Raw genomic sequence first — 26,468 nt, forward strand, 5'->3', positions numbered from 1 at the left:
TCGCGCCGGGCCCCGATGAGCGGAGCGCCGCCCGCACTGTGCTGCCCTGTATTCATCTCCCTGCTAATATTCACTACACTACCCTTTGATTCTTCATTTCTTGTATATGCTGTGCTCCACGCAGCCCCAACGACGAGTCTTCTCAACCTCTTCCCCTCGCCCTCTTGCTTGCTCTTCCGTTGCCAAACTCGGACTTGGGTCGGACATGCATGGCTGCTCCACGCGGCCATCGGCTCCTGCCTGCTGCTCGGCACCGACGCTCCATCCCGCTACCCGTCCCACGCCCCAAGCCGGATGCTGCACTTTCTACCTACCACCCTTCCCCCCCCCCCCTCTGCATGTACCAAAACACCACACCTCTCCTCTCCCATCCATCTACAGCTTCGCCCGCGATTCCGTCGCCCTGTGCACATGCTTGCCCCGATCCAAAAAATACTCCTTGACCCTCGCCCGCGCAACCTCGACCGCCTCGACGTCCTCGATCGTCGCCGGCACCTGCACCTCCTTCTCAAACTCGCCGTGCACCGCATTCTCGACCAGCTCCTTGAGAACCCGCCGCAGCGTCTTGCCCGACCGCGTCTTTGGAATCATGCCTTTGCCCTGCACCATGCCTCCGAGTCTGGCAATGCTCCCGATTTGCTCGCGAACCGCCTGCTGCACCTCTGTCTGCAGCCGCGAGTCTGGCACTGCAGACATGCTGGACCCCTGGTGCTTTTGGACCGTCACAAACGCAAACGGTAGGTGGCCCTTGACTGCGTCTGGCACGCCCACCACACACGCCTCGGCGACCTCTGGGTGCGACGTGATGGCCTGCTCAATCGCTCCTGTTTCCTTGTCGTCAGTCTCTTTCCTATAATTCCAGCCCCAAAACACTCACCAGTGCTGAATCTGTGGGCCGCCACGTTGATCATGTCGTCGGACCGCGACATGACATGGACATAACCGTCCTCATCCAAGATGCCTGCGTCGCCCGTGTCGATCCAACGACCATCAAACCGCTTCAAATACCCTTTGTAGAACCTGTGGTCGTCCTGCCACAGCGTAGTCATCCCCGACGGCGCCAGCGGCATCCCAAGCACCAAGTTGCCCATCTGCCCTCGCGCCACCTCGTCGCCCGCCTCGTCGACCACCCTGACGTCAAACCCAGGCATGGGCTTGCCCGCCGAGCCCGCTCGAATCGGCAGTGGCTTGCTCCCGTCGCCCGCGTTCAAGGCCAGCCCCGAAATAGGCGACCCGGACTCGGAGCTCCACCAGTTGTCGTTGACCGTCGCCCGTGGCGCGCAGTATCTTGCTAGCAGCCGCTGGTACATATCAACGATGCTGGGCTCGCTCCTCTCGCCAGCCAGGAACAGAGAGGTCAGGCTGCGCAGCCCGCCGCGCCGTCCCACGCGCTCCAAGAACGCATTGTCGCCGTCCTCGCGCCGGATCGCCCGCAGTGCCGTCGGTGCCGTGAACATGGTCTTGACCTTGTACTCCTCGGCGATGCGCCAGAAGGTGCCGGCGTCGGGCGTGCCCACGGGCTTGCCTTCGAACAGCACTGTTGTGGCGCCCGCCAGCAGCGGCCCGTAGACTATGTAAGAATGTCCAACTACCCAGCCAATGTCGGACGCGCAAAACATGACATCGCCTGGCTTCAGGCCGAACATGTAGTGCATGGAAAAGTCGAGTCCTACAGCGTGGCCGCCTGCCTGCCGTAGAACGCCCTTGGGCGAGCCCGTCGTGCCTGTGATGCTGGTAAGTAATTTTGATTTTGCACATAGTGGCAGCAGACGTGATGGACAAGTCACTCCACACTCCAGTCTAAACCCTCCCTGTATCCGTCGGAGTCATGGGTGAAATGACGCCCCCATGATTACTCCTGGAATAAGTGAAGACATTCTCGCAGACTCTTGTGGAAGAACAGACGAAGTCTTCTGACCGCAGACACCACCTAGCTGCCAACAAAAAGAAAGTCAAGCACTCACCACTGGTGTAAATAACATACAACCCCTCCCCACTCCCCACAGGCACCGCAGCCGCCCTAACCCCCCTATTCCTAGCACTCTTAACGCACCTCTGCCAATTCCTCTGGCCCGCCATCTTATCCACCGGATCCCATCTCAGTTCACTCCTCTGCCACACGAGCACCTTGTCCGGCTTGTACTCGCAACGCGCGAGCGCGCCCTCGACCAGCGGCTGGTACGACAACGGGCCCTTGGCGCCCTCGATGCCGCACGAGGCCGTCAGGATGGCGCGAGGCCGCGACGCTGCGATGCGCTGCGCGAGCGACGACGCGCTGAAGCCGCCGAAGACGACGGCGTGCAGGGCTCCGAGGCGCGCCGTGGCGAGCATGGCGACGAGCGCGGCGGGGATCATGGGCACTGTGTTTGCGAGGCGGGCATCAGCAAAGGAAGACCAAAGCAGACCAAGACCACCACGGATGGGACAAGAGGGACGAGTAGGAAAATTGGTCGTTGGTTGGACGCACTGTACACGACAACGACGTCGCCCTTCCGCACGCCCTCCTCTCTCAGTGCGCCCGCCAGCACCTCCACCTCGTCCAGCAGCGCCGCGTACGTGATGCGCTCTTTCGCGCCGCCCGCGACGGGCGAGTCCCATATCACCGCCACGTCGTCGCCGCGCCCCGCTGCAACGTGCCGGTCGACGCAGTTGTAGCTCGTGTTGAGCTGCCCGTCGGGGAACCACGTCCAGTGCGGGTGCGTTATCGACGCTGTCGAAGAGGAGGAGGACGACGACGACGACGATGAGGCCGCCGGCGCATCCAGCGTCTTGCGTCCCAGAGACAGCGCGGAGCGCGGCGCCACGTCCCAGTGCAGGTGCGCCGCTTGCGCCAGCCAGAAGCGCTCGCGGTCTGCGAGGGAGCGCGCGTGCGTCGTTTCTTGCGCGTGTTGCGGGCTCATGGTTTTGATATGTCCCGTCGTTGAGTGGGTTGGTGGATGGAGGCTAGCTTGGTGGCCTTCTACGCTGCTTGCTTTGCCCTTCGTTCTTTTCCTTCTCTTTCCTCGCTCTTTGATTCTTTTCTTGTTTAACCTTTGCGCGCAGAATCGGATGTCTTGATAGAAGGTGTACCGGGTTGTCGACGTGGGAGATGCACGGTGACGTCTGTCGCGTCGCACAGGAACATGTGCTGGTGTTCGAGGTCTCTCAATCGAATTGCCCAAGTACGCAGCTCAGCCTGTTGCGCAGACGAATGAGAACATGGCCAGGAACAGGACTAGCAGTCGCGGGTTACAGTAGTGCAGGCGCGTACGGTATGTAGCCCACGACGACGAAGAGAAGGCAGAGCGTCTGTCGTTGACGCGATCAGCCTCGGCAATGCGGGGAAGAGAGGTGCGGCGGCAACGTGTGTATACAGCGTGTGCTTGTCCACATCTCTCTACAGCTCAGATGTCCGTTGTCGGCAACCAGGCGCTACCTACCGCAGTTGCATTCGCTCCAATCCAGTGCGGTCTACTCCGGGCAGAGACGCGATTCTGATTCCGCACTTGGAGAGGAGGGCTGGCTTAGTCGCCCGTCCGAACCGCTGCAGCTACCTTGCCTTACTACATGTACGAACGGTACTCGGACCAAGCGGGCAGCATCCATCCAGCAACAACCTACATGCCACCTACGCACCGCAGCATCCACGGCACTCGGCGCGTTCTCAGTCCGCAGGCCGCACACCTACCTCCGTCCCCTGCCCGCCACACGCCCTCATCGGATTGGACAAAGGCGCTCGCGTCTTCCTCGTCGACGCGACGAATTGGGCAATGCGGTCCCGCGGCTCGACAGATGGCACGCACATACATAATATGTATGCGTGAGATAGGTCGGCAGCGGCAGCAGTCAATTTCGCTCATCTAGCGTCCGATGCCCGCTGCCCTTTTTCTCTCTCTTCCTGGCTGACAAGGTACCACTTGCCAGCCGGCGCTTGTGAGAAGACAGGCAGTGAGAGTGCGTGGAAGGGTGGGAGGGTGGGATGGTGGGGTGCATCGAGTGAGCGCCTTGGTTGTCGAGACCGCAGTCCCCGCATTGAGTGCGGAGGTTCCCCGCCCCTGATCCCCACACCTGGCAGCAGTTACTCAGGCACCAGATGGTCGTCAGGTCCGCGAGACGAGGCGTGACGAGACGAGACGAGACGAATCAATCCTTGTCTGCCCGCATGCCTGGACGCGGGTCCGCGGGTTGGGGTCCAACGGCATTTTCCCTCTATTCCTTTATTTTCTATTTTTTCCTTCTTCATGCATAGTGCGCCGACTTGATAGCAGAGTGTGTCAAAGTCAAAATGACATGACGCTATAGAGCGAAAGTTTGGGGCGCCGATTGCTTTACGAAATAGTGGCACGAGTTGTGGCATGACTGCACTCTGATAAGATGAAAGAGAAGTGACAGATTGCGGGGAGATTGGGCACGACATTGGGGGACTTTTTGGGTTCAGGGATTCAATTGAAATCCTGATAGTTTGTCTGTCTACTTTGAAATTGGCGATACTTGGGACGGCTTTCCTTTTCATGGCGAGAAGGGCAACAAGCTACGCGTCTTAAAAGTCAATGGCCGGACGAAAGACGCAATAGACGGCGCTGGGTATACCCATGAGAAGCAGCTAGCTATGGTCTTCTCTCTCCCTTCACCAAACCGTTTTTCAACGACCTCGGTTAAGGGCGTCTGTAGAACAAGATGCAGATTCAGAAAGGCAACAATTCTGTCCCTATTTCCATGTCTCGAAAAACAACATACCCTTTTTCTACTCCTTCAAAGCAACCCTGCCATCTTGCACCCGACCAATGGTAAGCAGCACAACTCGGGGGTCCGAGCTGCGGCCCGTGCGGATCTCCCGCCGGCATCGCAAGCGAGCGAGCTGAAGACTGACCTGACTGCTACCGTACCCCCTTAGGTACTCGCCCCTAAAGCCATGCAACAACAGCGGCCGCCACACGGAGCACTCGAATCATCTGATGGCCACAGTAAAGGAAAAGCCACTCAGTCTGCCAGGTGGGCACGAGGTCTGACTAACAGGCAGCATGCCCAGAACAAGACGAGTTTTGAGCCTGACCTCAATTGCACTTGTTTGCAGGTCTAGAACACCTCGGGCGAGAATGATTCGTCTCGCTTGTTTGCCGGCGTGGCTTGCTCTAGACTACTCCTCCTACTCCTCTCGCAGCTGATGAGGCGCTGCTGAGCTCGCCACCACGGAAGGATTGTCGACAACACGGATACGCGGGAAAAGCGGCAGTTTGGCATGAAGCTACGTGCTTGTTCACCAGCGCAGGATTTCTAAGACAACCAGAGTGGTGTGTGCGCTTAGAAAATCAGTTCATGTCACGAGTGACTCGAAGTTTGCGTCATGGTCTTTCGCGTTTTTGCCGTCAAACGTCGTGGACGAGGAAGAATACAACCCGTTGGAAGACATGAAAACAAAAACAAAACTCCCGACGACCCGTTGCTTGTCGTCATTCTCGCGCGCTTGAGATGGCTGTCTGCGTGTGCGGGTAGGTAGATCAAGAAACAAAAGAAACCAGTAAATCAATCAATCCAGAAAAACTTCGACTCAACCCACCCCAGCCCAGCTGAGCTCAAAAAGACAGTCGACGCAACTGCAGCCATCCGGCGCCTGTCAACACAAGGCAGTGTACCTTTAAAAAAAAGGAAGACATCCTCGAAACGACCGCAACAGTAAAAGTCAGGCTAGCCACGTTCGGCCGGCTGGGAGGTGGCTGCTGGCCATGTGGCTCGCCCGGGGGTCCAGACTAGACCTATCGTCGTCATGCTATCATCCCTTTGCTCATTTCTCGTTGCGTTCGTTCGCTCATTCGCTCGCTAACTAGCTAGCTAGCTCACTGTTTTCTTGAGCTGTGCTGCTCGATTGAATGCCTGTGCTTGTTTTTACTGCTCTCCACAACTCAGACTCTTTTTGCCGTCTGTTTACACACACGATATCTGAGTGTTGTTGCGCGTGGTTGGCACCTGGCCGGCCCCCTTTTGTCGTCTCTGCCATTTACATCGTCACATTCAGGAGTGCTAGTGACAACAGACAACACTGCTTCCTCGTCTCGCTTTCTAGGTGTCCCTCGCTGCGCCTACCCCCCTCAGGCCGCTCGCTGCGCTGGCCGGGACGCACAACCACACGACAGACAGTCCCGACACCATCACAGCTCTCGCACTCGCCGCCGCCGCCATGTCCACAAGAAAAGCACCGCCCATCCACACGCCTCTCCTCCTCCTCACCGTCCTCACCGTCCTCACCGTCTTCGCATCCGCCCAATCCGCCTCCTCCTCCGCCACCTCCTCCACAACAGCAACAGCAACAGCAACAGCAACCTCTGCATCCTCATCCTCGACCCTCAGCCCCGCGCCAGGCACGTCGGGCTTCACGTACGCGGGGTGCTGGAACGAGACGACGGGGTACGCGCAGGGCGGCAACGTGCGCGCGCTGGCGGGCGGCAGCATGGCGAGCGACACGACGCTGACGGCGGCCAAGTGCTTCGAGTTTTGCGGCGACGGGAGTCAGTATGCCGGGCTGGAGTATGGGCAAGAGTATGTGCTGCTTCTGTTTCTTTGCTGCTCTCCCTTTTCCGGGTTTCTTGTCAGAAGGACGGAAGCGAACGCGCGAAAAGGAGGATGAGAAGAGGAAAAGGACAGAGGAGAGGAGAAGGAAGAGAAGATCAGAGACAAGACGATTCAAAAGGCTAGCTTACTGACAACAACTCTCTTGAATGGCAGATGCTGGTGCGCGCCCTACCTCTCCGCCCTGTCGACGCAGCTCCCCGACTTGGCCTGCGACATCCCCTGCAAAGGCGCAAACAAGACGGCATGCGGCGGCAGCTTGACGCTGACGCTGTACAACCGGACGGGCAAGGGAGGATCCGATAAGAGCGGCGCGGTGGGTGGTGGTGTTGGATGGAGTGCGGCCTCGGCCGTTGGAGCGGTGTGGTTTGCGATCGCGTGGGGTATGGGTGTGTGAAAGAGGGGAGGGAGGAAAGGAGATCGAGGAGGTGGAGGCTAAGGTGGAGGCTTGTAGTGACGGTTTAATGTGAATACAGCCACGTTGTTTGCATGAGCTCGCAAACGAAGCAGGACATGAAGGAGGAAACTGACGGACAGCAACGCAGTCTCGATTCCCACAACCAAAAAAGCGGTCCAGCATAGGATTGACCAAGACAATACAGTCTACCACTCACCACGCGGCATAAGAATAACAGTGATACCCCACCAATGCCGACCCATCACGCAACGCCCATGACGGCCGTCCTCATCACCTCCTTCGGGCGGCGATACGTGTACCCAATAAACGCGCCCTTCTTCCTCGCCTCGAGCACCTGCGCCTTGAGATACGGATCCCGCAACAGCTTGTCTCTCGGCCTCTTCTTCTCCCTGACCTTGCGCTTCCCCAGACTCTTGCCAAGTACGGCGTTGAGCGGGCCAGCCTGGTACTCGACGCCCGACATCAAGCCCGCGCAGTCGTTGTTGCCAGCAGCAGCGGCGGCGGCGGCCGCGGTACTGTCGACCTTTGCGGCGGCCTCGGCCGCGGAGCTCTTCGATGAGTTGGCGTCGTCCACGTCCACGTCTGCCGAGCTGCCCAGGATCTGGTGCTCGTCGTCAAAGTACTTGGTCAGATCCTGGCCGCGGCGGATTTGCGGCACAAAGGGTGGCCGGAGCTGATGCAGTTGCGCCCATCTGATGCCGTGGAAGAAGGGGTGCGACTTGATATCGCGCGCGTCGTCTGCGTAGACAAAGCTCCGGGCCCGCGCGTCGCTGCTGCTGTTGCCTCCCCCGCTGCCGCCCATTGCTCCGCTTGCGGCGACCGGCGTAGGCACTGATGATATGCGGTAGCTGTAGCCTTGGCCGTTGGAGCGCATGCCGAAGCTGCGATGACGTTGGTGACGTGGAACAGGGTAGGTACTGGAGTCGTTCTGACGATATTCGGACGCGGAAAGACGATCTTCCTTGTCCACGAGCAATGACTTGATTAGACTCATGGCAGTGTAACTCACTTGCGGGAGAGGGATGCGGTCGTTTCCCTCACCGCCCCAGCGCTGCTCGGCGGGAAAGTGAAGATGCAGGGAATGTGTCACGATCTTGGTCTTGGTGTCCTTGCGCTCTTGTGAATAAAAAGGCGTTTGGCCATAAAGACACTGTCACTGGTGAGCTACTCTGACGACCAACTTTGATGGAAGTCAGAATTACCTCGTAGAGAATAATCCCAATGCTCCACCAGTCACATCGTCCGTCGTACTCCTCGCCTTTGATGACCTCTGGAGCCATGTACTGGCTCGTGCCAACGACACTTTTTGCAAGCCTTCGCTGTTGGTTCCTGTTCATCCAAGGCAGCGGATTCTCGAACTTTGGTTCGGCATTGCTGGCAAAGTACTTTTCCTTGATTGTGAACATGGACGGCTTGGTCGGCATTCGGCCGAGTCCAAACGGAACATTTGAAGAGCTGTTGACGCCAGTCGCCTTCTGCTTTTCCAGCTTGATGCGCTCCTCCTCTTCATCGTGCTCATCACCCTGAACCTTGATGCCAAATTTTTGAAGCAGGCTATAACGCTTCTCGCTAAAGTAGCTTTGGTTATGGGCCCAGTGTCCGTCAAAGGCCAGACCGAAATCGGAAATCTTCAAATGTCCAGATGCCGTGATCAAAAAGTTGTCGGGCTTCACGTCTCGATGTATCCAGTTCATCTTGTGGGCTTCTTCGACGCACAAAATCATTTCAGCGACATACCACTGGGCGACCCATTCATCCAGGACATCCTGTCTCATCAAAAACCCCAGAAAGTCGCCACCGACCATGTAATCCATGACGAGGTACAGATTGGTATGGTCTTGAAAACTCGCAATCAGGGGAACTACCCAGCGCGAGTTTTCCGAAGCCACCAAAAAGTCTCGTTCGGCTCTCAGGTGGCCTTCTTGACAGTTGCGCAGCATCTCTGACTTTCGAATTACCTTCATGGCAAACACCTGTTGGCTGGGGTCGGACAGACGTGGCCTTCCCCTCTCGGGCTCGCCCTTTCCTCCGTCGAGGCGTTCGATATCAGACTCGGAGTCGAGCCGCGGCGCCTTTGAGGGTGGCATATCCCTCTCTCTGACGAGACGGACGACCCCGAAGCTCCCCTTGCCCAGGATCCGGACAACTTCATAGCCAGCAATGGAGATGCCCTTGGACTTTCTTCGAATCAAGGAGTGGCTCTTCCAGACACGAGTCTGCCTCAGATGATCACTCTCTGCGCGGAGCCACCTCTTGATTGCGTCTTCTCGTTGCTCTTTGGAAGCTGCCTGGAGGTTGAGTCGCTCCTCGAGTGCTTCTCGCCTTCTTTGACGTGAGCTGGCTTGGGAAGACTGCAATTCATTAAAGTGAGTCTCGAAAAAGACCTTTGTTGCGGCAGCGGCCTCGATGGTCCCGACTGACGGCTTGATTGGGTCCAGTTCGGCTTGCTGGACGGGAATGCCATGGCTTGACGAGGTGGAACGGGCAGACCTGTGCTGTGACAGTGTGGTTTCAGTGCTTCCTCCTGTTGGGGCTACCGTCGAGCCGCTGAAGGCGGTGGTCTTGACTGGAGAATGGGGCCGGAGTTTCGAAATGGCCGAGGCGGCAGAATGGCCATTGGAAGTCGAATCGTTATATGAGGTGGGCGCCGTGGAAGCCGAGTGAGGAGGCGAGAGGCTGTTTGACTTTTCAGGGGACGAGGAGCTGTTGTTGGGAAGGGACAGGCTGAAGACGGCGTTGAGAATGCCTGGGGCAGAGGCAGATCTGGTGGAAGGGGATTCGACCAGGTCCTTTGCGCGGCCAAAGAAGATGCTGGGGCGATTGTGGGGGCGTCGGTGTATGACGGTCCGCTTCTTGTACGGGTTATGGCTGAAGAAAGTCATGCTGGGATAGTGATGTGGTCGACAGGACGGCTGATGGGGCCGACGCTGGAGACGGAGAGTTGGCCGACGAGGTGGGAGACATGGTGGGCCAAAGTCTGCTGCGAATACAGTTGAGGAAGCAGCAAGTCCGAGTTGAGTTGGGCAGCGCTTTCTCGTGCGAGCGCGTCCAGTTGGCGGGTGGTGGTGAGCGAGGGAGTGGTTAGAGTGTCGTCGGCGGGCGAGGCTGATGGGACATTCCCTGCTGCAAGCGCGTTTCAGTGCGGGCGTGGCACATGCGGGTCGTCCTGGTGGTGAGGTGAGCCGCGCTCGTGATGCGATCTGCTGTCCACCTGCTCCTCCACATCCGATGCAGCCTCTCCGACTTGATTTAATGCGTCTCGTCCTCGCTTGCTTCTGATGCATCTTCTCTGCTGTGCCTCTCTCTTCCTTGTCCTCCACTCTCCACTCTGTGCTGTCCGAGCGCCGCATCCGCATCCGCATCCGCATCCGCATCGCATCGCATCGCATCGGCACCGCCGGCGCGTCCCGTGGCGCTCCACTCCGCTGCCTCTCCACTCCCGTCTGGTTGCCCTACCGCACCTTATCGCCCTTATCGATTGTCTAGTGCCCCGCTCCACACGTCAGAAGACAGAAGAATACCTTTGGTACTGGCCATCTTCACAACCGCATCCAGACTTGCCGCGCGATTCGCTTCGTCCTGGAGCCTCCTCAACCGCTGCGCGCCCTCTCCTGGCCAAAACGGACACCAAAACCCACCTCTCCCGTCCAGGCCGCGCGCAAACGCACCTCACCATCAGACCTCCATTGTCGCGTCACGCCATTCCTCACTCACAATGCATTCGGCGCCCTCACCATTCCCGCTCTATCTGCTCCCGAGCATTCCTTTCCGGCGACGATCCTCCAGCGCCACCACAATCGACACCACCTCGGCCTCTAGCTCCCCTCCTACGGACCACCAATCTTGCTCAACCGACGCGAGCTCCAATCTCGGCAGCTCAGCACCATCTTCGCCGCCCTCGTCGCCGCCGCGCTTTCTCTCAGGCCATCGCGCTCATCTGCGCTGCACGCGCTGCCTGACGGATCTCTGCCTGACGTCGCAGATCATCAGCAAAGGCTTCACCGGCCGCCACGGCCGCGCCTATCTCGTTGCGCCGCCAAACCCTTACCCCTACGCCGGCAGCGGCGCGTCAACGAGTAACAGCGATTCCAGCTTGCGCGGCGAGATCAACCTCCCCAATACACACACGCACAAGCCGGTCCCGCGGCAGCTGGTGACGGGCGCGCATACCGTCAGCGACATTAGCTGCGCGCTGTGCGGCGCCGTCCTGGGCTGGAAGTACGTCGCCGCCGAGGAGGAGAGCCAAAAGTACAAGGTGGGCAAGTTCATCCTGGAGACCAAGCGTGTGTGCCGCGGCGTGTGCTGGGAAAACGAGACCGCAGACGAAGACAACAGCGTCATTGGCGGCCGTCGCGGCCGCAACGGTGCGCCGCGCAAAGAGGCCAGGAGCAGCGTGGACAGCGAATGCTCCGGCGCTGCTGGTTCCGGTGACGGCGACGGCGACGACGACGCGATAGAGTTTGACAGCCAGGACGAGGATGAGTGCGAGGATCTCTTCGCCGGCATCTGGAGCCCGGCGCTGGCGAGGAAGAGGCGGAGGGGCAGGCTCTGGAGGGACGCCCGGAACGGCGCCAATGGCGTCGAGGAGGTTTGAGTTAAGCTCAACCTTCGCCCAGTTCGACTCATACCTGCGGGATACCTTCCCTCTTGTCACACCGCCGCCGTCAATCGACCTCCTTGGCGGCGGAAGGACGAACCTTGAAACCTTCCGTGGATTGGAACAGTCATGCCTGTACAGGACATGACGTCTGAGGCGCGTCTTTTTTTGTTGCATAGCATCGCATTTTGAGAACTGCAAGGTGATCGTCTCGCGCAACCAGTGCGCACGACTCCTGCCATGGCGAGCACAGCTACCCAGCTGCTAATCGCCATAGTTCTTTTGCCTTCGTCAAGGGCGTTTTCGGATCGGACGGACGTGCGGATGGACGGCTGGCTTCTCTCGGTGCTTCTTTTGGACCTTGTTTCTTCCCATCTCTGTTCTTTCTTCCCCAGGATGCATCGTCGCCATCATCATCATCTTCATCGCCCTCGGAATTTCCTTGTCTCTTTCCCGCCTGATCCTGGGGCTGCCGCATGTCCGCCGTCAATGGCGGACGTGGTGGTCCAATCAGGTCAGCCAGCCGCCTGATGCTTCAACGACAGCTTATGATTGGAAGACTGCACAACGACCACCACTCATCATTCATCCATTGATACCCCCCTTGGACCTGGTGCGGTGGATTGCCTTGTGGTCCACCGCGAACCACCGGTCATCTTTCCCTTTGCTCTTTTCTCCCCACCACACACCGTTAATAATGTCTGGGATAATCACCCGCTCCACTCCTCTTCCTCTTGTCTAGGGATGTAATTAGTCAGTACAGTAGTAATGCCAACCACCTCAACTCACAATCGATGCATGTGCAAGGCAGAGCAGGGCTACTGCCGGCATGAGAGCAAACAATCTTGATGAAATTTTCATGTGACTACCTTCCCTTCCTTCGATCCAGACTTGTCGTGAAAACCCACGACCACCGTACATTCTTTTCAACCACCCACACCCTTCTTACATGCACAGCCACATTTACGCCCCCAATGTGGTGAACCCCTCTGATTAGATGCACCCCACCAACGCCGCGATCCAACTTTTTGTTCCGACTGATGAGATGGCGAGTGGCGAGGTACCGTACACGGTATACCCATGCCCATCCCGCGTTCCCGGTGATTAAGCAAAGACAGGAAGAAAGGAAAAATAGAAAAGAAGGGCAGGGAAGGGCGCCTGAGAGATCCGTCCTCCCTGCACTATGCCGCAATGCAAGTGGGATATCTCGAAACGCTGCAAAACGTCGAACCCGAGACTGAGACGAGAGGAAATTTGCATGAGAGAAAAAGACGAGCCTAGTCGAGCGTGGCCGAGGCTCAGAACGGTTTGCAGACTGCAGACTGCAGACGCCGGAGTGGAGCGTGCTATGCGACCGACTTGTGCGGGTACCGTTCTTGACTCAATAGGTTCCTTAGTTGAGCGACACCATCTTGATGTCGAAGACAAGGGTCGAGTTGGCAGGGATGCCGGGCAGCGCCGACTTGCCGTAGGCCATGTGGGCCGGGACGGTAATCCTGCGCTCAGAGCCAACAGTCATACCGGCAACACCAACGTCCCAGCCCTTGATCACCTCACCGGCGCCGAGCTTGAAAGAGAATGGCTTGCCCTTCTTGTTCGCTGTGGCACCATTGAGTCAGCTTCTGCCGCCTGTTTGGACGTGCTTTATCAGAGCAGGGGAACACTTACAGTCAAAGACCTTGCCGTTGGTCAGCTTGCCGATGTAGCGCATGCCGACGCGGTCTCCCTTCTTCGCGGCCGGGCCAGTTCCCAGCTTCTTGTCGTCAATGGTAATGCCCTGGACCTGCTTGACGCCGAGGCCGGTCTTTTGGTCCTTGCCGCTCTTCTCCTCTTCCTTCTTGGGGAGGGGAGAGCCAGTGGGGCCTTGCTCAAGGTTCTTGGCGAACTGGACCTTCTTCTTGTCGGCAGGACTGTCCTTGGCCTCCTCCTTGCCAACGGCCTTGCCTTCGTTGTTCTTGAGCTTCTTTTGTTGCTTCTTGCTAAGCTTCTCCTCGCCAGCGTTCTTGATCATCTCGTCGAGGCTCTCAGCAGAACGCTTCTTGCCCTTGTCGTTCTTGGCCTCGATGAGCTTGGGCGGCTCCTCATCCTCGTCGTCGGAGCCGAGCTCCTTGATCCTGGGGTTCTCGAGTCCGTCAAGCTCGTCATCCTCCTCGCTGTACTCCTCCTCAAGCTCATCCTCATCAGGAGAAAGGTCGTACTCGTCTTCCTCGTCATCATCCTCGTCGTCGTCGTGGGTGTGGTCAGGAGCGAGGTAGTTGCCAGTCAGAGAAATGTCGTAGGCACCGGTAACCTGGAAGTACACCTGCTCGTCCTCGCCAATGGTGATGTCGATAGCCTGCTGGTAGTGCTGCAAAGAGTTAGTAAACAACCAGTACAAGCGCGAATGTCTTTTCGAATGGAAGGGTATGGATCAAGTGCAGTGAAGCATCGTGAGGCGGCGCAGATGCTTACCTTGTCGGCGTCAAGAGTGCAAATGACAAACTCCTCCATCTCCATCTCTTCATCGTCGTCGTCATCATCATCCTCCTCAGAGTCCTCATCACTCTCGCCCTCGACGGCGGGGCCCTTGCCCTTGTTCTTCTTGGCGCCGCCATCGACGTCCATCTCGTCCTCGTTGGCAGCCTCCAGGATCTGCTTCAGAGCAGCCTCGGTGCGAGCCTTCTTCGACTTCGCTGGGTCACTGGGACCGCCGTTCTTCTCGTCATCCGAGTCGCTCTCGTCGTCGCTGATGATTTCACCCAAGCGAGCGCGGATGGCATCAATGCTGTCATCCTCCTCATCATCGCTGTCATCCTCGCCATTGGTGATGGGCTCGCGAATCAGCTTGAGGGTTGCGCGGGCGGGGCCATCGCCTTGAGGCTCGGCGCTGGGGTCGATAGCCGCCATGGTGATGCGGAACTTTTTCTCTAGTTAGCCAAATTCTGCGCCAAAAACATGGAACGACAGGCAGCACAAAGCTGCATCTGCATATCCAAGAAGCACTTAGAGCTGCGGAACGCAACTTACAGTGGCTGGGAAGTCGGGAAGAGCCTGGATGGGCATGCCCCCAGCGGGGACTTCGAGGCCATAGATGGCGACAGGAAGAAGAGGCATAGCGGATGTGTTGAATTAATTGCTTTGGTAGGGTATTGGATGGACTTTGTAGAGGCTGTGCTTCCGTACGCAAAATTTGGGTTGGAAGAAAAAAGAAGGTAGTGGGTAGGCGCAGAGAAAAGGTGCTGAGGGCGGTGGAGGGAAGCAGATGGGCAGATCTGCGGGCGACTTTTTCGACTGGCGCTAAGATTTCCGTGCCCTAGCGCTATTCCTCTTTCGCCACAATGACGCGCCCCGCGATGAGGACCGCCGGCTCAGGTCCCTCTCGAGTCGCGCTCTACGGTGCTTCCGCCCATCATTTGCCATGTCTCAACCGCCACGCTCAACAACAACATGATCCCTTTCATCTACCGCAATCATGGGTTCGCGCCTCGAAAGCAACTCGAATGCTGTGCGCAAGCGCATCGAGCGACGTACGTGCCCTGTCGCAAACGCTCAAAACCTCCTTCTGACATGGCGTCATTGCAGATACCTTCGACAACGAGGAAGGCGACGAGTATGACGCTTCTAAGTTCGGTGGCTTCGGCGACTATTTCCGGCGCAAAAAGATCAAGCTCCAAAACCTCGATGTTGAGCTGCGCGCACAGTCGAGCGACAATCCGCCCATATTCCGCGGCGTTGTAGCGCATGTCAACGGATACACTCAGCCGTCCCTCAACGATTTGCACAAGCTTATAGTAACCCACGGCGGAGGATTCATGCAATACCTAGACGGGAAGACGACTGTCACTCACATCATCGCGAGTAGCTTGACTCCGAAAAAGGCCGTAGAGTTCCGCAGATACCGCATCGTGAAGCCAGCATGGGTGGTCGACAGTGTGCAAGCTGGAAAGCTTTTGCCTTGGGATAATTACCGAGTCGTTGACGAAGGTGCAGGACAAAAGATCCTCGGCTTTGAAAATGGAAAGGTCGTCAACCAGGCCAACACGAGACAAAGAGGCTACCGGGACCAAACAGATGCCAGCTGGTACACCAGCCAACTCAGACAGGAGGAGAGCACACCCAAGAGTTCCTATCGCCCACTATTCTTATCACAAACCTTCCCGTCACCATCAGTACATGATGAAATTGATGATCTACCCCCTTCCCATCAGCCGCAAGCTGAATTCAACGAAGCCAGGTTGGAGCAGGATGACGACGTGTGGCCAGCTGAGCAGTCACTCGTCACTCCGCCGAAAAGCGAGCCTGTCCAGCCCGAACAGTCTACCGAGCCTCGGGGCGTCAAAAGGACGAGCGATGAGCAAGAAGACTCGCCATCCAAACGCAAAAAGATGACAGCTGAGGAGCACAATGCCATCTTGCTGTCGGATCCTAAAATGTGGAAGTCGACAGTCGTCAATCCCGAGTTCCTGGAACAGTACTACAGGGAGTCTCGTCTCCATCATCTTTCGACGTGGAAAGCGGACCTCAAGTCGCAACTCCAGGCCATGGCGGCGGAAAAGTCTTCGTCGCAAAAAGCAAAACAAAAACGAGTTCCTGGAAGCCGGAGATATATCCTTCATGTAGATTTTGACAGCTTCTTCGCAGCTGTTTCGCTCAAAAAATGCCCCCAATACAAGGAACTACCGGCCGTCGTCGCTCATGGTGGCGGCAGTGGCTCTGAGATTGCCAGCTGCAATTATCCTGCCCGCAAATATGGCATCAAAAATGGCATGTGGATGAAGCGAGCACAGGATCTTTGTCCAGATCTCAAGGTTTTGCCATATGACTTTCCGGCCTACGAAGAAGCAAGCCGAGCCTTTTACGAAGCCATTCTCGCTACTGGGGGCGTCGTTCAAAGTGTTAGCATCGACGAAGCACTCGTGGATGTTTCCATTCAGTGCATTGCCCTCGGCGGCTCGGATGGCAAAAAGATGACCGAGAGCAGCATTTACCGCGAACAGAAAGAGGCAGACAAAATTGCTCAATCTTTGAGAGATGAAGTCAAAGCCAAGACTGGTTGCGCTGTCTCTGTGGGAATTGGGTCCAACATCCTTTGCGCCAAGCTCGCTCTGCGCAAGGCAAAGCCCGCTGGTCAGCACCAGATCAAGCCTGAGGATATCCAAGAGTTTATCGGGGAACTCGAAGTCACCAACCTGCCAGGTGTCGCCTACAGCATCGGTGCGAAGCTTGAAGAAATAGGCATCAAATATGTAAAGGACATTCGCTCTATCACCAGAGAGCGTTTGACAACCGCGCTGGGCCCAAAGACTGGAGAGAAGATCTGGGACTACTCCCGGGGAATCGATCGAACAGAAGTTGGAGACCAAGTGATTCGAAAATCCGTTTCAGCAGAGGTCAATTGGGGAGTCAGGTTCGCAAATCATGAGCAAGCTGATGATTTCATCCACAACCTGTCTGGCGAGCTGCATCGACGCCTTGCAAAGGAAAACGTCAAAGGGCGTCAGCTCACGATGAAGATCATGAAGCGATCTCCCGATGCTCCCATGGATCCCCCGAAGCATCTCGGTCATGGTAAGTGCGATACTTTCAACAAGAGTGTGGCCCTTGGGGTGGCGACATGCGCAAAGGAAGTCATTTCGAAAGAAGCTCTGTCCATTTTGAAAAGCTACGGATTCTCACCAGGCGAGCTGCGAGGCATCGGCCTTCAAATGACCAAATTGGAGCCCTGGAAGGGCACTGGAGAGGCTGAGAGCAGCCAACGTCGCCTACAATTCAAAATCACGGAATCAGCCAAGCCTCTACCTTCAAAAGAGTCGGATGATCCCATTCAGGATGACATTGTCACGCCAAAAAAGCCAAAGGCGCGTCCCGACAGTGTGCATTTTGGCTCCTCGCAGTTGAACTCGGACAGCCCAAGCCGCAAGCCCCTCAACACGCTTGGTACCCAGTTTATTTTGCCTTCACAAGCCGACCCGAAAGTTTTGGAAGAGCTTCCACGTGATATCCGCGAAAGGTTGGCCAAGCACGCGAAAGTTTCCTTGCGCCCTCAAGATGTCCCAGTGGAAACAGTTGAAGACGGTCAAGCCGGGATGGGCGATGACCCCTTTTTCGACAGGAAAGGCATACCAGCTGGAACCATTCTGCCCAATGAATCGCAGCTGGACCCCGAAACACTTTCAGCCCTGCCTTCTGATGTCCGCGCAGAAATACTTGCCTTTTATCGCCAGTCTCCAGGATCGCCAGAGCCAGGGCAATTTCGTGCTCGGCAGCGTGACCAGGCTGTCTTACCGCAGTCCCCTCGGAAGAACCGTACAGTCAATCCCTCCAAGAAGCCTAAACCCGTCGCATTTCCAGGTCTTCGCAAACGCGGTCGCCCACCAAAGGCCGCCACGCTGGCAGCTGCAGCCGCGGCGGCAAGTCATCCAACACTGACGCAGTCCAACTTCGTTGCAACAAAGCTGGCGCGCAGAGCTCAGAGCAACGATGCGTCCACAACGGAAACGGAAGGTGACGCGGCAGAAACGGAGTCAGATGGCGAGGCGGAAATTTCGCCGGACTTCTTGGATGCCTTGCCCGACGACATACGCCGCGAAGTCTTGGAAGAGCAGCGTCGTGCCCGACTCAGGAAGAAAGGAGGCCTAGGGCTGAATGCCCCGAAGCACAACACCGGATCAGCTGCTTCTCACGCGCTGCCTCCGGGACAGAGAACGCTTCGGCTGCCTCCCCGCGTGCCCCGTCCGACCTTTACCACGAGGAAGTTGTGGGAGTCGGGAGAACTCAGAGAGGCTGTAAAGGAATGGATCTACGAGTTCAACGACGAGGGTCCATATCGCGAGGATGTACAGGCGCTGGGGACGTACCTGCAAAAGGTGGTGGGTGAGGAGAGAGACATGAACAAGGTTGTCGGTCTGGTGAAGTGGTTTGTGTGGATTATCGGGGAGGAGAAACTCAAGGCAAGGAGCAAATGGGATCAAGCACTGGACCAGGTCAAGTCCATGGTGCAGGATGCTGTCCGGGCGAGAGGATTGGGAGCTATCCTGTTCGATTAGGCCAAAGCGAAATATTAGCAGGAAACTTGATGCGTAATGTGTCTCCTCGAGGCCGCTCCAGATGTTCGGCCTCCTCGGTTCGGCCTCCCGGGTCGGAGTCGGGCATCGGAGCGTCGGGCTGTTAATGAGCCCGTCTCCGTATCATCCAATCCTGCCACGTCGTGAAGCGTTGCCTAGCGAGTCAAACGCACCATAGTAAAATAGAGTTTGGAGACAGGAGGCGTCCAAGTACCGAATGTTGCATCTTACGAGTACCGAGCAGTGCTGTTGCTCATTGGCTTTGCTGGTGTCGAGCAACACCAGGCGTCGGCGCCAATCGGCAGCCCTGCAGTCGCGCCCCGGACAGACAGCTCAGCTCAGCTGGATGCGGAATAGATCCAGGCACTTTAGCCAACCAGCCCCCATTGGATCCTCCTGGTCGGGGAATCACCTGATTGCTGACAAGCCAGGGAGCTCCAAGTGATATATGAATCGCCCGTTTCTTGTCTTACCTTTGTACTCTTTAACATCGCGCTGCCGTGCCATATATCACCCGTCACTCGTCACTCCTGCCCAGCTAACGTAAAGTCCTCGTTCACTCGACAGAGCACACACCCACCATGTCACTACTCACCCAAGACTGGAATAGCTCGCCAATCGTCCGCACGGCGCAAGTCGTGGGCATCACGAGCGCCTTCATGATAGCCGGTGCGTCACAGCAGAACTTCGGCCCTCGGAAAAGCAATACATCAAGCTGACCTTCCGTTCGCTCAAAGGTGGCTCTGGATACATCAGTTACGGCGCGCTCCCCGCATACAAGGTGCTGCCTGCGCCGCTGAAGATCAAGCAATGGCAACTCAACTTTGAGGCGGGCAAAGCTGCAGCTCCCTGGTTTGGCCTCGCTGGCGGCATCTCCTTCAGCTACTTGATCTGGCATCGTGAGTCCATCACCCTGCGCGCGCGCAAGCTGTCGCAAGCGGTCGCTGTGCGTCGCGAGACTCGCGCGAGACAGGCACACAGCTGAGAAATGGCGAATGTATGGATGGTCGCTAATTATCTTCCAGAAAGCCAGGTTGCTGGACCGTCGCGCGCCTTGTACCTGTACACCCTTGCAGGCGTGCTGCTCCCGAGTATCGTGCCTTACACGAAGGTGGTCATGAAGAATGTCAACAATCGCTTGGCAGCCAAGGTCAAGGAGCTATCAACTGCTCAGCAGGGCGACGATGCGTGGACCGAGAAGGGCGTGCCCGCTGACGACACGGTCGACGCGTTGGTGGACCAGTGGAGGCGGTTGAATGCTGTGCGCGCGGTGGCTGGCTTTGTTGGCGGCGTTTCTGGGTTGATCGCGTTGGTTTGGAGGGACTAGATTTAGATCGAGACTGGGACTGAGGTGTGGTTTTGGGATAGCTTCTTGTCTTGTGAGTTTTTGTTGAATGTTCCCTTGCAATGTGGGAGTTGGTTTGCCCTGAACAATGGGTTGGAAAACGAACGGGCAGACAGATGTCTATATAATTGGTCGCTCAGCCCTCCCGACAGGCGAGTCTGTATAATTGATGAACATCTGTACATGAAAGGAAAATGAACACATCAGTACGATGTACGGACAAGCTGTGTCCATGTGAGGAGCCGTGGACTGGCCACCACTTTCGGCTAGAGCGCACAGCGGGGCGGAAATTGCCAAGACGCTAAGACTTGTCTCCGCAACCACGCTAAAACTCATCAGCCCAGACAGCCACCACCGTTGAGCTACCTGGCGACCGCTTCCCGTTGTCAAAACCAACACCAACCACGGGCTGCTTGTCTCCGAGAGACATGGGCCAAGGGTCTTCACAGCTCGACGCAGACACTCCAAACGCCCCCGACACTGTCGAGTCGTCCGGCGTGAACGTCATGTCAGGTCAAGGTGAGTGCGCGCCGCTCAATGCTTCAGGCGCAACGCGTCGATACACACACTTTGTCGCTTCGCTTACAAGCATCGTGCTCTTCTTCCGCTTCTTGACTTAGCGCTGACTTGGGATCTGCAGAAGACGACATGGCCGCTTCGAGCCAATTGGCCTCTGAGGAATTGACGTCGAAACATCGTCCCAAAAACAAGGATAGAAAGAAAAAGAGCTCCAAGAGAAAAAGTGAAGGCTCGGTCAAAAATCAAGAAGCTAGTCCCCTCACCAACGGTCACGGCAAAAGTGTTGAGGCGCCCTCGAAGGCTACTGCGCCGGCAGAATCGCCTGCTGTGAAGGTCCCCAAGGATACAATGGCACAGCAAGCGGCTGCGACGGACGCGAAGGATAATGTGAAGAAGAGCAAAAGAAAATCTGCCAAGGCTGCAGAAGCAGAGAGCGTTTCCGATGTTGCGCATGAAAAGCCCAGCAAGAAGCGCAAGAGGAAATCGAAAGAGGCTGCGGACCTCAAGGCCACAGCACAACTAGACACCGAACCGGCCGCGGCGGACCTTGCGCGTACACCGAATCGTCCTGAGAACGAGGAGAAGCCGGCCAAAAAGTTGAAGAACTGCAAGCGCTTGAGTAAAGCAGGCGCTTTTCCCACGCCGCTCAAAGAGACGCCGATCCCTCCGCCCGTCGCTCTGCCCAGAACCCCAGAGGACCACAAGGATCAAACGCCGAGCAAAAGCAAGAAAAAGGCGCGAGGTTCAGAGGGAGGTGAACGGCCTGATAAGGAAAACGTGCGTTCCGCGTCTCCAGGATCGAATGATGCCAAGGTCGAAGATACCCGGGAGCTTGACGAAGTTCCCAGCAAGAAACAAAAGAAAGACAAGAAAGACAAGAAGGAGAAGAGGGAGAAGCGTGAGAAAAAGGAAAAGAAGTCTCGGCGCAGCGATGCCTTGCCAACTCAGGAGTCGTCTGGTTCACAAGATAATCCGTCTACGGTGCCCCAGATCGCCATGCCTCAGACGGCTTCGAGTAGATTGTCTGCAGCTGATGACTCGATGATCGATCCAGCACTCTTGCCTCAAAATGGAACTCAGAACGGACAACATGTCAACGGTCTAGGCGAGGAACAGCCATCTCAGAAAAAGTCAAAGAAGTCAAAGTCATCGCGACGCAGCGAGAAGGCCGAGACACGCAACGAGGTCGAAGCTGTGCGCAAACCCGCTGAAAAAGTCCACCGGGAAAAATCGAAAAATGGTCTATTTGACACTTCCGATGCGCATGAGCGGACGGGTCAGACTGCCTACATCGAGCATCAGAAGAAGAAGGAGAAGCGCAAGAGGGAGTCCGAGCAGGTAAACGACTCAACTGCCAATGGCTTACAGGTATTGCCATCGACAGCGCCCGAACCGACCCAAGAACCCCGGCCCATAAAGCGAAAGACCAAGGCGAGCGAGACAGAAACTCACCAAGATACGAATTCAAAGGGCGAGAAGAAGGGCACCTTTGGGGACTCTGATGACTTTCCATCTTCTGGGCCATACACGAAAATGGAGATTGCGACACTGACGAGGGCGATCGATACGTACCGCGACTTTTACGAATTGACGCCGCGACAGGTCAACGACATCGTCCAAGCCGGAGTTTTTGCCGAGGTTCACAACAAGTCTTGCAAAGCCTTCTGGGACGAGGTTTGCCCGTGTCTTCCCAATCGCTGGTCACGCGAAACCATCATCAAGTTCGTGCGTCGAAAATGGCACAATTACGAGAAGCGAGGCAAATGGGATCCAGAAGAGGATGACATGCTGAGAGAGGCTTATGCTCGGTTCCCTGGCCAGTGGACAAACATTGGCGGTGAGCTAGGCCGCTTCCCCGACGACTGCAGAGATCGATGGCGCAATTACCTTTCCTGCAGTGACACCATGTCCACCAAGCGCTGGCACGACAGCGAAGTGAACGAGCTGCTCAACATTGTCCAAGAATGCCTCAATTCCCTTTTGGAGAGACTGCCGGAAGACCAGCAGCAGCGCTGGCGAGAAGAGCTGCAGTGCACTGAGCCTAGGAAAATCTGGATGCCCAAAGAAATCCAAAACCTTGTTCGCAAGATGCCCATCTGCATGGACGCTCTCCGTGCAGCGTTTGCGCAGAAACACCCACGTAGCACTGGCCAGAAGCGTGCAACCGACAGACGCCGTGGTTCAGGCGAAACTGACAGCTCCGTCGTTATCAACTGGGACTTGGTGTCGGAGAAGATGGGCAAGAAGCGCAGCCGTTTGCAGATCATGAGCAAGTGGAAAGCCCTCGAGAACATGTACACGGGCGAGCTCAAGGACTCCTTCTTCACCGAAGCCAACCACTGGCGCATAGAAAATGGGCAAAAGTGGGCTGAAAACATGCTGCCAGGTGACAAGTACAACATCGTCCTTGCCATGAAAGACCTTGGTCTCACCAATGAGGAGCGCATCGTCTGGAACACGGTCGCCTACCACGACCTTGTGCGCCTGCGCTGGGCCCACCAAGCCAAGATGACGTGGCTGCTCATGAAGAGCCTTGTTCCGCCCAAAGACAGCCTGCCCAAGACGCTCGAGGCTCTCAAAAGGTACTACGAGAAGAACCACGCGGGCGAACTGGACAAGCACTGGCACAAGCCGCGCAAAGGCTCGAAGAGCGCGACTCAGAGCCGCGAAGCGAGCGAAGCTGCAACCAACGGCAATGGCACTGGAGAGCTTGAGTGGAGAGGTGGTGTCAAGTTTCCCAAAGAGACTAAAAGTGCCGCCTGGGTGTCGAATGAGGATGAAGAGGATGACAACGGCGGGCAGTGAGAGGGATTCGATACGCGGTATCTCGATCATCCTGGGTGTCAGAGGAGGATGAAGAGGACGACAACGGCGAGCAGCGAGTGGAGTACCGGGATCTCAATCATGGGTCGGAGTTTAGGAGGAAAAAGTCGTTGCTCTTTCATACCCTCCATGGCTGACATGGCTTCTACAGCCTCTAGGCGCTTAATACCGTCATATTGGGCTCGAAGTCCCTAAATGAAGGAAATTAGCATTTCCAAGTGGCTGATTTGAAACCCCCTTGACCTCCAGGTGAAGAGACCAGTATATATTTGCTCAGGCTGAGACGAGACGCCATGTTTTCTTCTCATTCTGAACTTTGGTACGCTCCATCTAGTTACCGAAACAAGCAATTTGCATGCCAAAAGTCACGATATATGCAGCGCTGGACGGAAATGCAGCATGCTGATATGCCAGATGATGCTTCCCACAACCAAGGGCATCCCTCTCCTATCGATCCTCACGAACTGAGCCACGCGCGTCCATCAATTTTGTATATCCCCACGACGCTGTTCTCCTGTTCCCACCGTGTCCACCGCCTCTTAAAACTACTCGTCATCCTCGCCATCCCTGTCCCTCTTCTTCCTCTCCAACAATTTGACATCGCCCTCGGCGCCGGGAGGCAGCCACCTAATCGTAACGGCGAAAACCACGGCCAGGAGGAAGAAGACGAGCCAGACGAGGTAGCCGCCGAGCAGGTGGCCGCGGACGCCGACGGCGTAGAAGCTGGCGAAGGCGGCGGGGGCGAAGGCGCGGACGCCGCTACCGAGCGACAGTGCGACGGCGTTGAGCGTACCGAGCGTGGCGGGTGAGGGGGAGATGTCATTTAAGGTCAGGGTCGAGCATGCTACGTGTGTCGGTCAGTTGGGTCAGTTTTGGATGTTTGGGCGGGGGATATATGGTAAAGGAGGTTGTCAAGGGAGTGTAGGGTAGGAGAGTGCACATACTATACGACATCGCAACACCGCTGCCCAAAACGCCATTCAGCAGCGCAGCCGTCCAAAAAGCGCGCACAAAGCCCGCCCGCAGCAGCAGACTGCCAACTGGGTACATGACGAAAACGAGCGGCCAAAAGAGCGCGCAGCCACGGAACACGGCACCAGTGCTGTAGCGGCGCTGCAGCGGCGGGAACACGAGCAGTACCCACAGTGTCTGCGAGATGCCCAGCAGCGCCATGTACAGCGAGATTTGCAGCGGGCTGAAGCCGTAGCCGCCCAGCTCGGGCCGCGTGAAGAGGAAGACGGGAAGTACGGCCGTGAAGGAGAGCGCGATTATCATGGTCCAGCTGTGTGGGTAGCGCGCGTTAGATGGTGAATAGGGGAGAGGGGTGTGCAGTCTCACAAGTATATCACCAGAACCATCCCGACGCCAGGGGCACAGAGGACTTCCCACGTCGACATGGGCTTAGCGGAGCTGGAGGAGCCCCTTGTCTTGCGCTTGAGCGTCTGTCAATCTGTTAGTACCGGAAGTCAATGTCAGAGAGCCGCAAACACGCACCTCCTTGGTGAAGAAGGCATTGGCCAACAGGGCTGTCCAGGCAATACCGCCAATTGCGAAGCCGGGAAGGCAGTACGGATAGTCCTTTAGGAATTGATTGTTTCCGAATACCGACGGCAGCTGTTCTGCAGGGTTTGATAGAGCACCACCTAACACGGTCAGCCGGATGAATCGAGGTACAGGAGCAGCACCATAACATACCAATCAATGGACCAAACATGATGCCAATGTTACTCGACGTGCTAAACCAGCTGAATGCCCTCGCTTGCGTCTTTGGCGTCGAAATTTCTGAAATCATTGCGCGGACGGTCCTGAAATCTTCAGGTAAGCAAGCAGACAACGAGGACTACTGTGTGTTCTTCAACACCTTGTGGAGACAGGTACTTACACAATCACACCACCAAAAATCCCGGCCATGCATCGAAACAGTACCATTTGCCAAAACGACTTTGCCATGCCAAAAATCGATATCGACAGCGCGATGCCGGTCATTGAGAACAGCAGTACTGGTTTGCGGCCGATTCGATCTGCCGCGCGGCCCCATGGTATCATGACGAGCATTTGGGTGAATGAGAAGAGCGATTCCTGTCGAACCAGGTCAGACACGTAACTACAAGGTGAACGATTGCTTATGGGAGTTGAGTTGGCGTACAATGAGTCCAGAGTAGAATCCCAAGTCCTCTTCCTTGACGTCGCCCGTATCCATGATCATCTAAAACATTCTGGAGTCAGCATATCGCATTCGAGAAGATACTGCAACAGTTAAGAGTCGAGTTCTAGCCCATTGGTGAGGCCAGCACAAGCAAACACACCTTGTTGATAAAGGGGAAAATGCAGAAAAAGGCAAGTGGCTCGACGAATCTACAGCAGCGGCGACATCAGCACTTCTCCACTTTGCAACAATGACAGAAACAAAAGAAAAACGGAGGACGCTAAACACTCCAACGCACCGCGCGTAGCACACCAAAAACAGTTGCCCTGTTGGCAACGGCCTGTCCTCGTCATACTCCTCTTCTTCCGAATCCTCCGAAGAATCCGTGCCATACCGAGGTTGCGTCTCGCGTTTCTTCCCGGTTCTTGCATTTGACAGCAGGCTTCCGTTGCCTCCCACCACCAGAGGCGCATCGCCTGCCGTTTCGACGGCTACGGCCACGGCCGCGGCAGTGGCGCTCGTGCCTCCGGGTAGCAGCGGCGAAGACTCATCTGGATCGCGGAGGATACTCTTGGACGACTTGGACGACGAGGGCCTGGAGGAGGACGAAGAATATGAGGATGGTTGCTGTCGGGTCATCGTTGGCGTTGCCGAGGTCGTCCGAAACCACTTCATGGTTGAGGAGTAGGAGCAAGTGAAATGGCGAGAGCGAACAATACTAGCAAAGCAGAAAGTGTGAAAAGGCTCGTTGTGAATTTCGCTTAATCCTTTGTTTGGTTGAACAGGGTGGAAGAAGAGCTTTTCCTCATCAACTGACAGACAGGAGTGTCGCTCTCGAATGATGCACAACAGCTAGCAAGCCAGGCCACCCCAAAGAAAGAGGGAAGAGAGAAAGAGAAACGGCGGCGGTCCAACTGCAAACAAAGTCCGTTCAGAACGAGGACATAAATGAAACCACGCGGCGCAAGGTGCGGTGTGGGGGTGGGAAGGGAGCAAATAAAAGATAAGCGAGCAAATGGAGAACTGGACAGAAG

At 56.5% G+C, this 26,468-nt stretch overlaps 9 protein-coding genes across 9 annotated transcripts; 5 read left to right on the top strand and 4 right to left on the bottom strand.

Moving 5' to 3' along the window:
• Positions 1-117: 117 nt before the first annotated feature.
• J3D65DRAFT_68365 (uncharacterized protein) lies at positions 118-3,011 on the bottom strand. Its single transcript, XM_066803772.1, has 4 exons — positions 2,468-3,011; positions 1,965-2,360; positions 878-1,723; positions 118-824 (listed from the first exon to the last, which is right to left on the bottom strand). The coding sequence occupies exons 1-4, from the start codon at positions 2,898-2,900 to the stop codon at positions 376-378; spliced, it is 2,124 nt and encodes a 707-aa protein (XP_066652451.1). The 5' UTR covers positions 2,901-3,011; the 3' UTR covers positions 118-375.
• A 3,397-nt stretch (positions 3,012-6,408) lies between these two features.
• Positions 6,409-7,127, top strand: J3D65DRAFT_634226 (uncharacterized protein). Its single transcript, XM_066801205.1, has 2 exons — positions 6,409-6,513; positions 6,700-7,127. The coding sequence occupies exons 1-2, from the start codon at positions 6,425-6,427 to the stop codon at positions 6,938-6,940; spliced, it is 330 nt and encodes a 109-aa protein (XP_066652452.1). The 5' UTR covers positions 6,409-6,424; the 3' UTR covers positions 6,941-7,127.
• J3D65DRAFT_634228 (serine/threonine-protein kinase cbk1) lies at positions 6,872-10,079 on the bottom strand. The gene is made up of 2 exons (XM_066801206.1): positions 8,164-10,079; positions 6,872-8,111 (listed from the first exon to the last, which is right to left on the bottom strand). The coding sequence occupies exons 1-2, from the start codon at positions 9,841-9,843 to the stop codon at positions 7,203-7,205; spliced, it is 2,589 nt and encodes an 862-aa protein (XP_066652453.1). The 5' UTR covers positions 9,844-10,079; the 3' UTR covers positions 6,872-7,202.
• A 434-nt stretch (positions 10,080-10,513) lies between these two features.
• J3D65DRAFT_68426 (yippee family protein) lies at positions 10,514-11,677 on the top strand. Its single transcript, XM_066803782.1, has one exon. The coding sequence runs from the start codon at positions 10,677-10,679 to the stop codon at positions 11,553-11,555; it is 879 nt and encodes a 292-aa protein (XP_066652454.1). The 5' UTR covers positions 10,514-10,676; the 3' UTR covers positions 11,556-11,677.
• A 933-nt stretch (positions 11,678-12,610) lies between these two features.
• On the bottom strand, positions 12,611-14,784 carry J3D65DRAFT_68470 (uncharacterized protein). Its single transcript, XM_066803788.1, has 4 exons — positions 14,565-14,784; positions 14,010-14,456; positions 13,227-13,905; positions 12,611-13,157 (listed from the first exon to the last, which is right to left on the bottom strand). The coding sequence occupies exons 1-4, from the start codon at positions 14,649-14,651 to the stop codon at positions 12,952-12,954; spliced, it is 1,419 nt and encodes a 472-aa protein (XP_066652455.1). The 5' UTR covers positions 14,652-14,784; the 3' UTR covers positions 12,611-12,951.
• Positions 14,785-14,948: 164 nt separating this feature from the next.
• J3D65DRAFT_634232 (uncharacterized protein) lies at positions 14,949-18,617 on the top strand. Its single transcript, XM_066801207.1, has 2 exons — positions 14,949-15,064; positions 15,120-18,617. The coding sequence occupies exons 1-2, from the start codon at positions 15,010-15,012 to the stop codon at positions 18,581-18,583; spliced, it is 3,519 nt and encodes a 1,172-aa protein (XP_066652456.1). The 5' UTR covers positions 14,949-15,009; the 3' UTR covers positions 18,584-18,617.
• A 418-nt stretch (positions 18,618-19,035) lies between these two features.
• On the top strand, positions 19,036-20,136 carry J3D65DRAFT_634235 (uncharacterized protein). The gene is made up of 3 exons (XM_066801208.1): positions 19,036-19,270; positions 19,339-19,500; positions 19,627-20,136. The coding sequence occupies exons 1-3, from the start codon at positions 19,183-19,185 to the stop codon at positions 19,926-19,928; spliced, it is 552 nt and encodes a 183-aa protein (XP_066652457.1). The 5' UTR covers positions 19,036-19,182; the 3' UTR covers positions 19,929-20,136.
• A 162-nt stretch (positions 20,137-20,298) lies between these two features.
• J3D65DRAFT_634239 (uncharacterized protein) lies at positions 20,299-23,648 on the top strand. The gene has a single exon (XM_066801209.1). The coding sequence runs from the start codon at positions 20,595-20,597 to the stop codon at positions 23,268-23,270; it is 2,676 nt and encodes an 891-aa protein (XP_066652458.1). The 5' UTR covers positions 20,299-20,594; the 3' UTR covers positions 23,271-23,648.
• J3D65DRAFT_634241 (major facilitator superfamily domain-containing protein) lies at positions 23,398-25,755 on the bottom strand. Its single transcript, XM_066801210.1, has 7 exons — positions 25,435-25,755; positions 25,171-25,367; positions 24,984-25,093; positions 24,783-24,931; positions 24,627-24,730; positions 24,233-24,570; positions 23,398-24,132 (listed from the first exon to the last, which is right to left on the bottom strand). Exons 1-7 carry the CDS (start codon positions 25,492-25,494, stop codon positions 23,834-23,836), a joined length of 1,257 nt encoding a protein of 418 aa, XP_066652459.1. The 5' UTR covers positions 25,495-25,755; the 3' UTR covers positions 23,398-23,833.
• Between the last annotated feature and the right edge of the window lie 713 nt (positions 25,756-26,468).

This window comes from Phyllosticta citribraziliensis, assembly GCF_038025025.1.
Source record: "Phyllosticta citribraziliensis strain CPC 17464 chromosome Unknown J3D65scaffold_10, whole genome shotgun sequence".
Lineage (NCBI taxonomy): Eukaryota > Fungi > Ascomycota > Dothideomycetes > Botryosphaeriales > Phyllostictaceae > Phyllosticta > Phyllosticta citribraziliensis.

What these genes read in the sequence shown, in the direction of transcription:
- J3D65DRAFT_634241 (XM_066801210.1), bottom strand. Translation starts at nt 25,494, where the DNA reads ATGATCATGGATACGGGCGACGTCAAGGAAGAGGACTTGGGATTCTAC. An exon ending in ATGCCTTCTTCACCAAGGAG is followed by an intron (nt 24,731 to 24,782) that starts GTGCGTGTTTGC and finishes ACAGATTGACAG; the next exon opens with ACGCTCAAGCGCAAGACAAG. An exon ending in ATGGTTCTGGTGATATACTT is followed by an intron (nt 24,571 to 24,626) that starts GTGAGACTGCAC and finishes CTACCCACACAG; the next exon opens with CTGGACCATGATAATCGCGC.
- J3D65DRAFT_68470 (XM_066803788.1), bottom strand. Translation starts at nt 14,651, where the DNA reads ATGCCTCTTCTTCCTGTCGCCATCTATGGCCTCGAAGTCCCCGCTGGG. An exon ending in TTCCCGACTTCCCAGCCACT is followed by an intron (nt 14,457 to 14,564) that starts GTAAGTTGCGTT and finishes CTAGAGAAAAAG; the next exon opens with TTCCGCATCACCATGGCGGC. An exon ending in CAACGGCAAGGTCTTTGACT is followed by an intron (nt 13,158 to 13,226) that starts GTAAGTGTTCCC and finishes ATGGTGCCACAG; the next exon opens with CGAACAAGAAGGGCAAGCCA.
- J3D65DRAFT_68365 (XM_066803772.1), bottom strand. Translation starts at nt 2,900, where the DNA reads ATGAGCCCGCAACACGCGCAAGAAACGACGCACGCGCGCTCCCTCGCA. An exon ending in CGACGTCGTTGTCGTGTACA is followed by an intron (nt 2,361 to 2,467) that starts GTGCGTCCAACC and finishes TCGCAAACACAG; the next exon opens with TGCCCATGATCCCCGCCGCG. An exon ending in GTATGTTATTTACACCAGTG is followed by an intron (nt 1,724 to 1,964) that starts GTGAGTGCTTGA and finishes CCAGCATCACAG; the next exon opens with GCACGACGGGCTCGCCCAAG.
- J3D65DRAFT_634239 (XM_066801209.1), top strand. Translation starts at nt 20,595, where the DNA reads ATGGCCGCTTCGAGCCAATTGGCCTCTGAGGAATTGACGTCGAAACAT.
- J3D65DRAFT_634226 (XM_066801205.1), top strand. Translation starts at nt 6,425, where the DNA reads ATGGCGAGCGACACGACGCTGACGGCGGCCAAGTGCTTCGAGTTTTGC. An exon ending in GGGCTGGAGTATGGGCAAGA is followed by an intron (nt 6,514 to 6,699) that starts GTATGTGCTGCT and finishes CTTGAATGGCAG; the next exon opens with ATGCTGGTGCGCGCCCTACC.
- J3D65DRAFT_634228 (XM_066801206.1), bottom strand. Translation starts at nt 9,843, where the DNA reads ATGACTTTCTTCAGCCATAACCCGTACAAGAAGCGGACCGTCATACAC. An exon ending in TTGGGATTATTCTCTACGAG is followed by an intron (nt 8,112 to 8,163) that starts GTAATTCTGACT and finishes CACCAGTGACAG; the next exon opens with TGTCTTTATGGCCAAACGCC.
- J3D65DRAFT_634235 (XM_066801208.1), top strand. Translation starts at nt 19,183, where the DNA reads ATGTCACTACTCACCCAAGACTGGAATAGCTCGCCAATCGTCCGCACG. An exon ending in GAGCGCCTTCATGATAGCCG is followed by an intron (nt 19,271 to 19,338) that starts GTGCGTCACAGC and finishes GTTCGCTCAAAG; the next exon opens with GTGGCTCTGGATACATCAGT. An exon ending in CAGCTACTTGATCTGGCATC is followed by an intron (nt 19,501 to 19,626) that starts GTGAGTCCATCA and finishes ATTATCTTCCAG; the next exon opens with AAAGCCAGGTTGCTGGACCG.
- J3D65DRAFT_634232 (XM_066801207.1), top strand. Translation starts at nt 15,010, where the DNA reads ATGGGTTCGCGCCTCGAAAGCAACTCGAATGCTGTGCGCAAGCGCATC. An exon ending in GCGCAAGCGCATCGAGCGAC is followed by an intron (nt 15,065 to 15,119) that starts GTACGTGCCCTG and finishes GCGTCATTGCAG; the next exon opens with ATACCTTCGACAACGAGGAA.
- J3D65DRAFT_68426 (XM_066803782.1), top strand. Translation starts at nt 10,677, where the DNA reads ATGCATTCGGCGCCCTCACCATTCCCGCTCTATCTGCTCCCGAGCATT.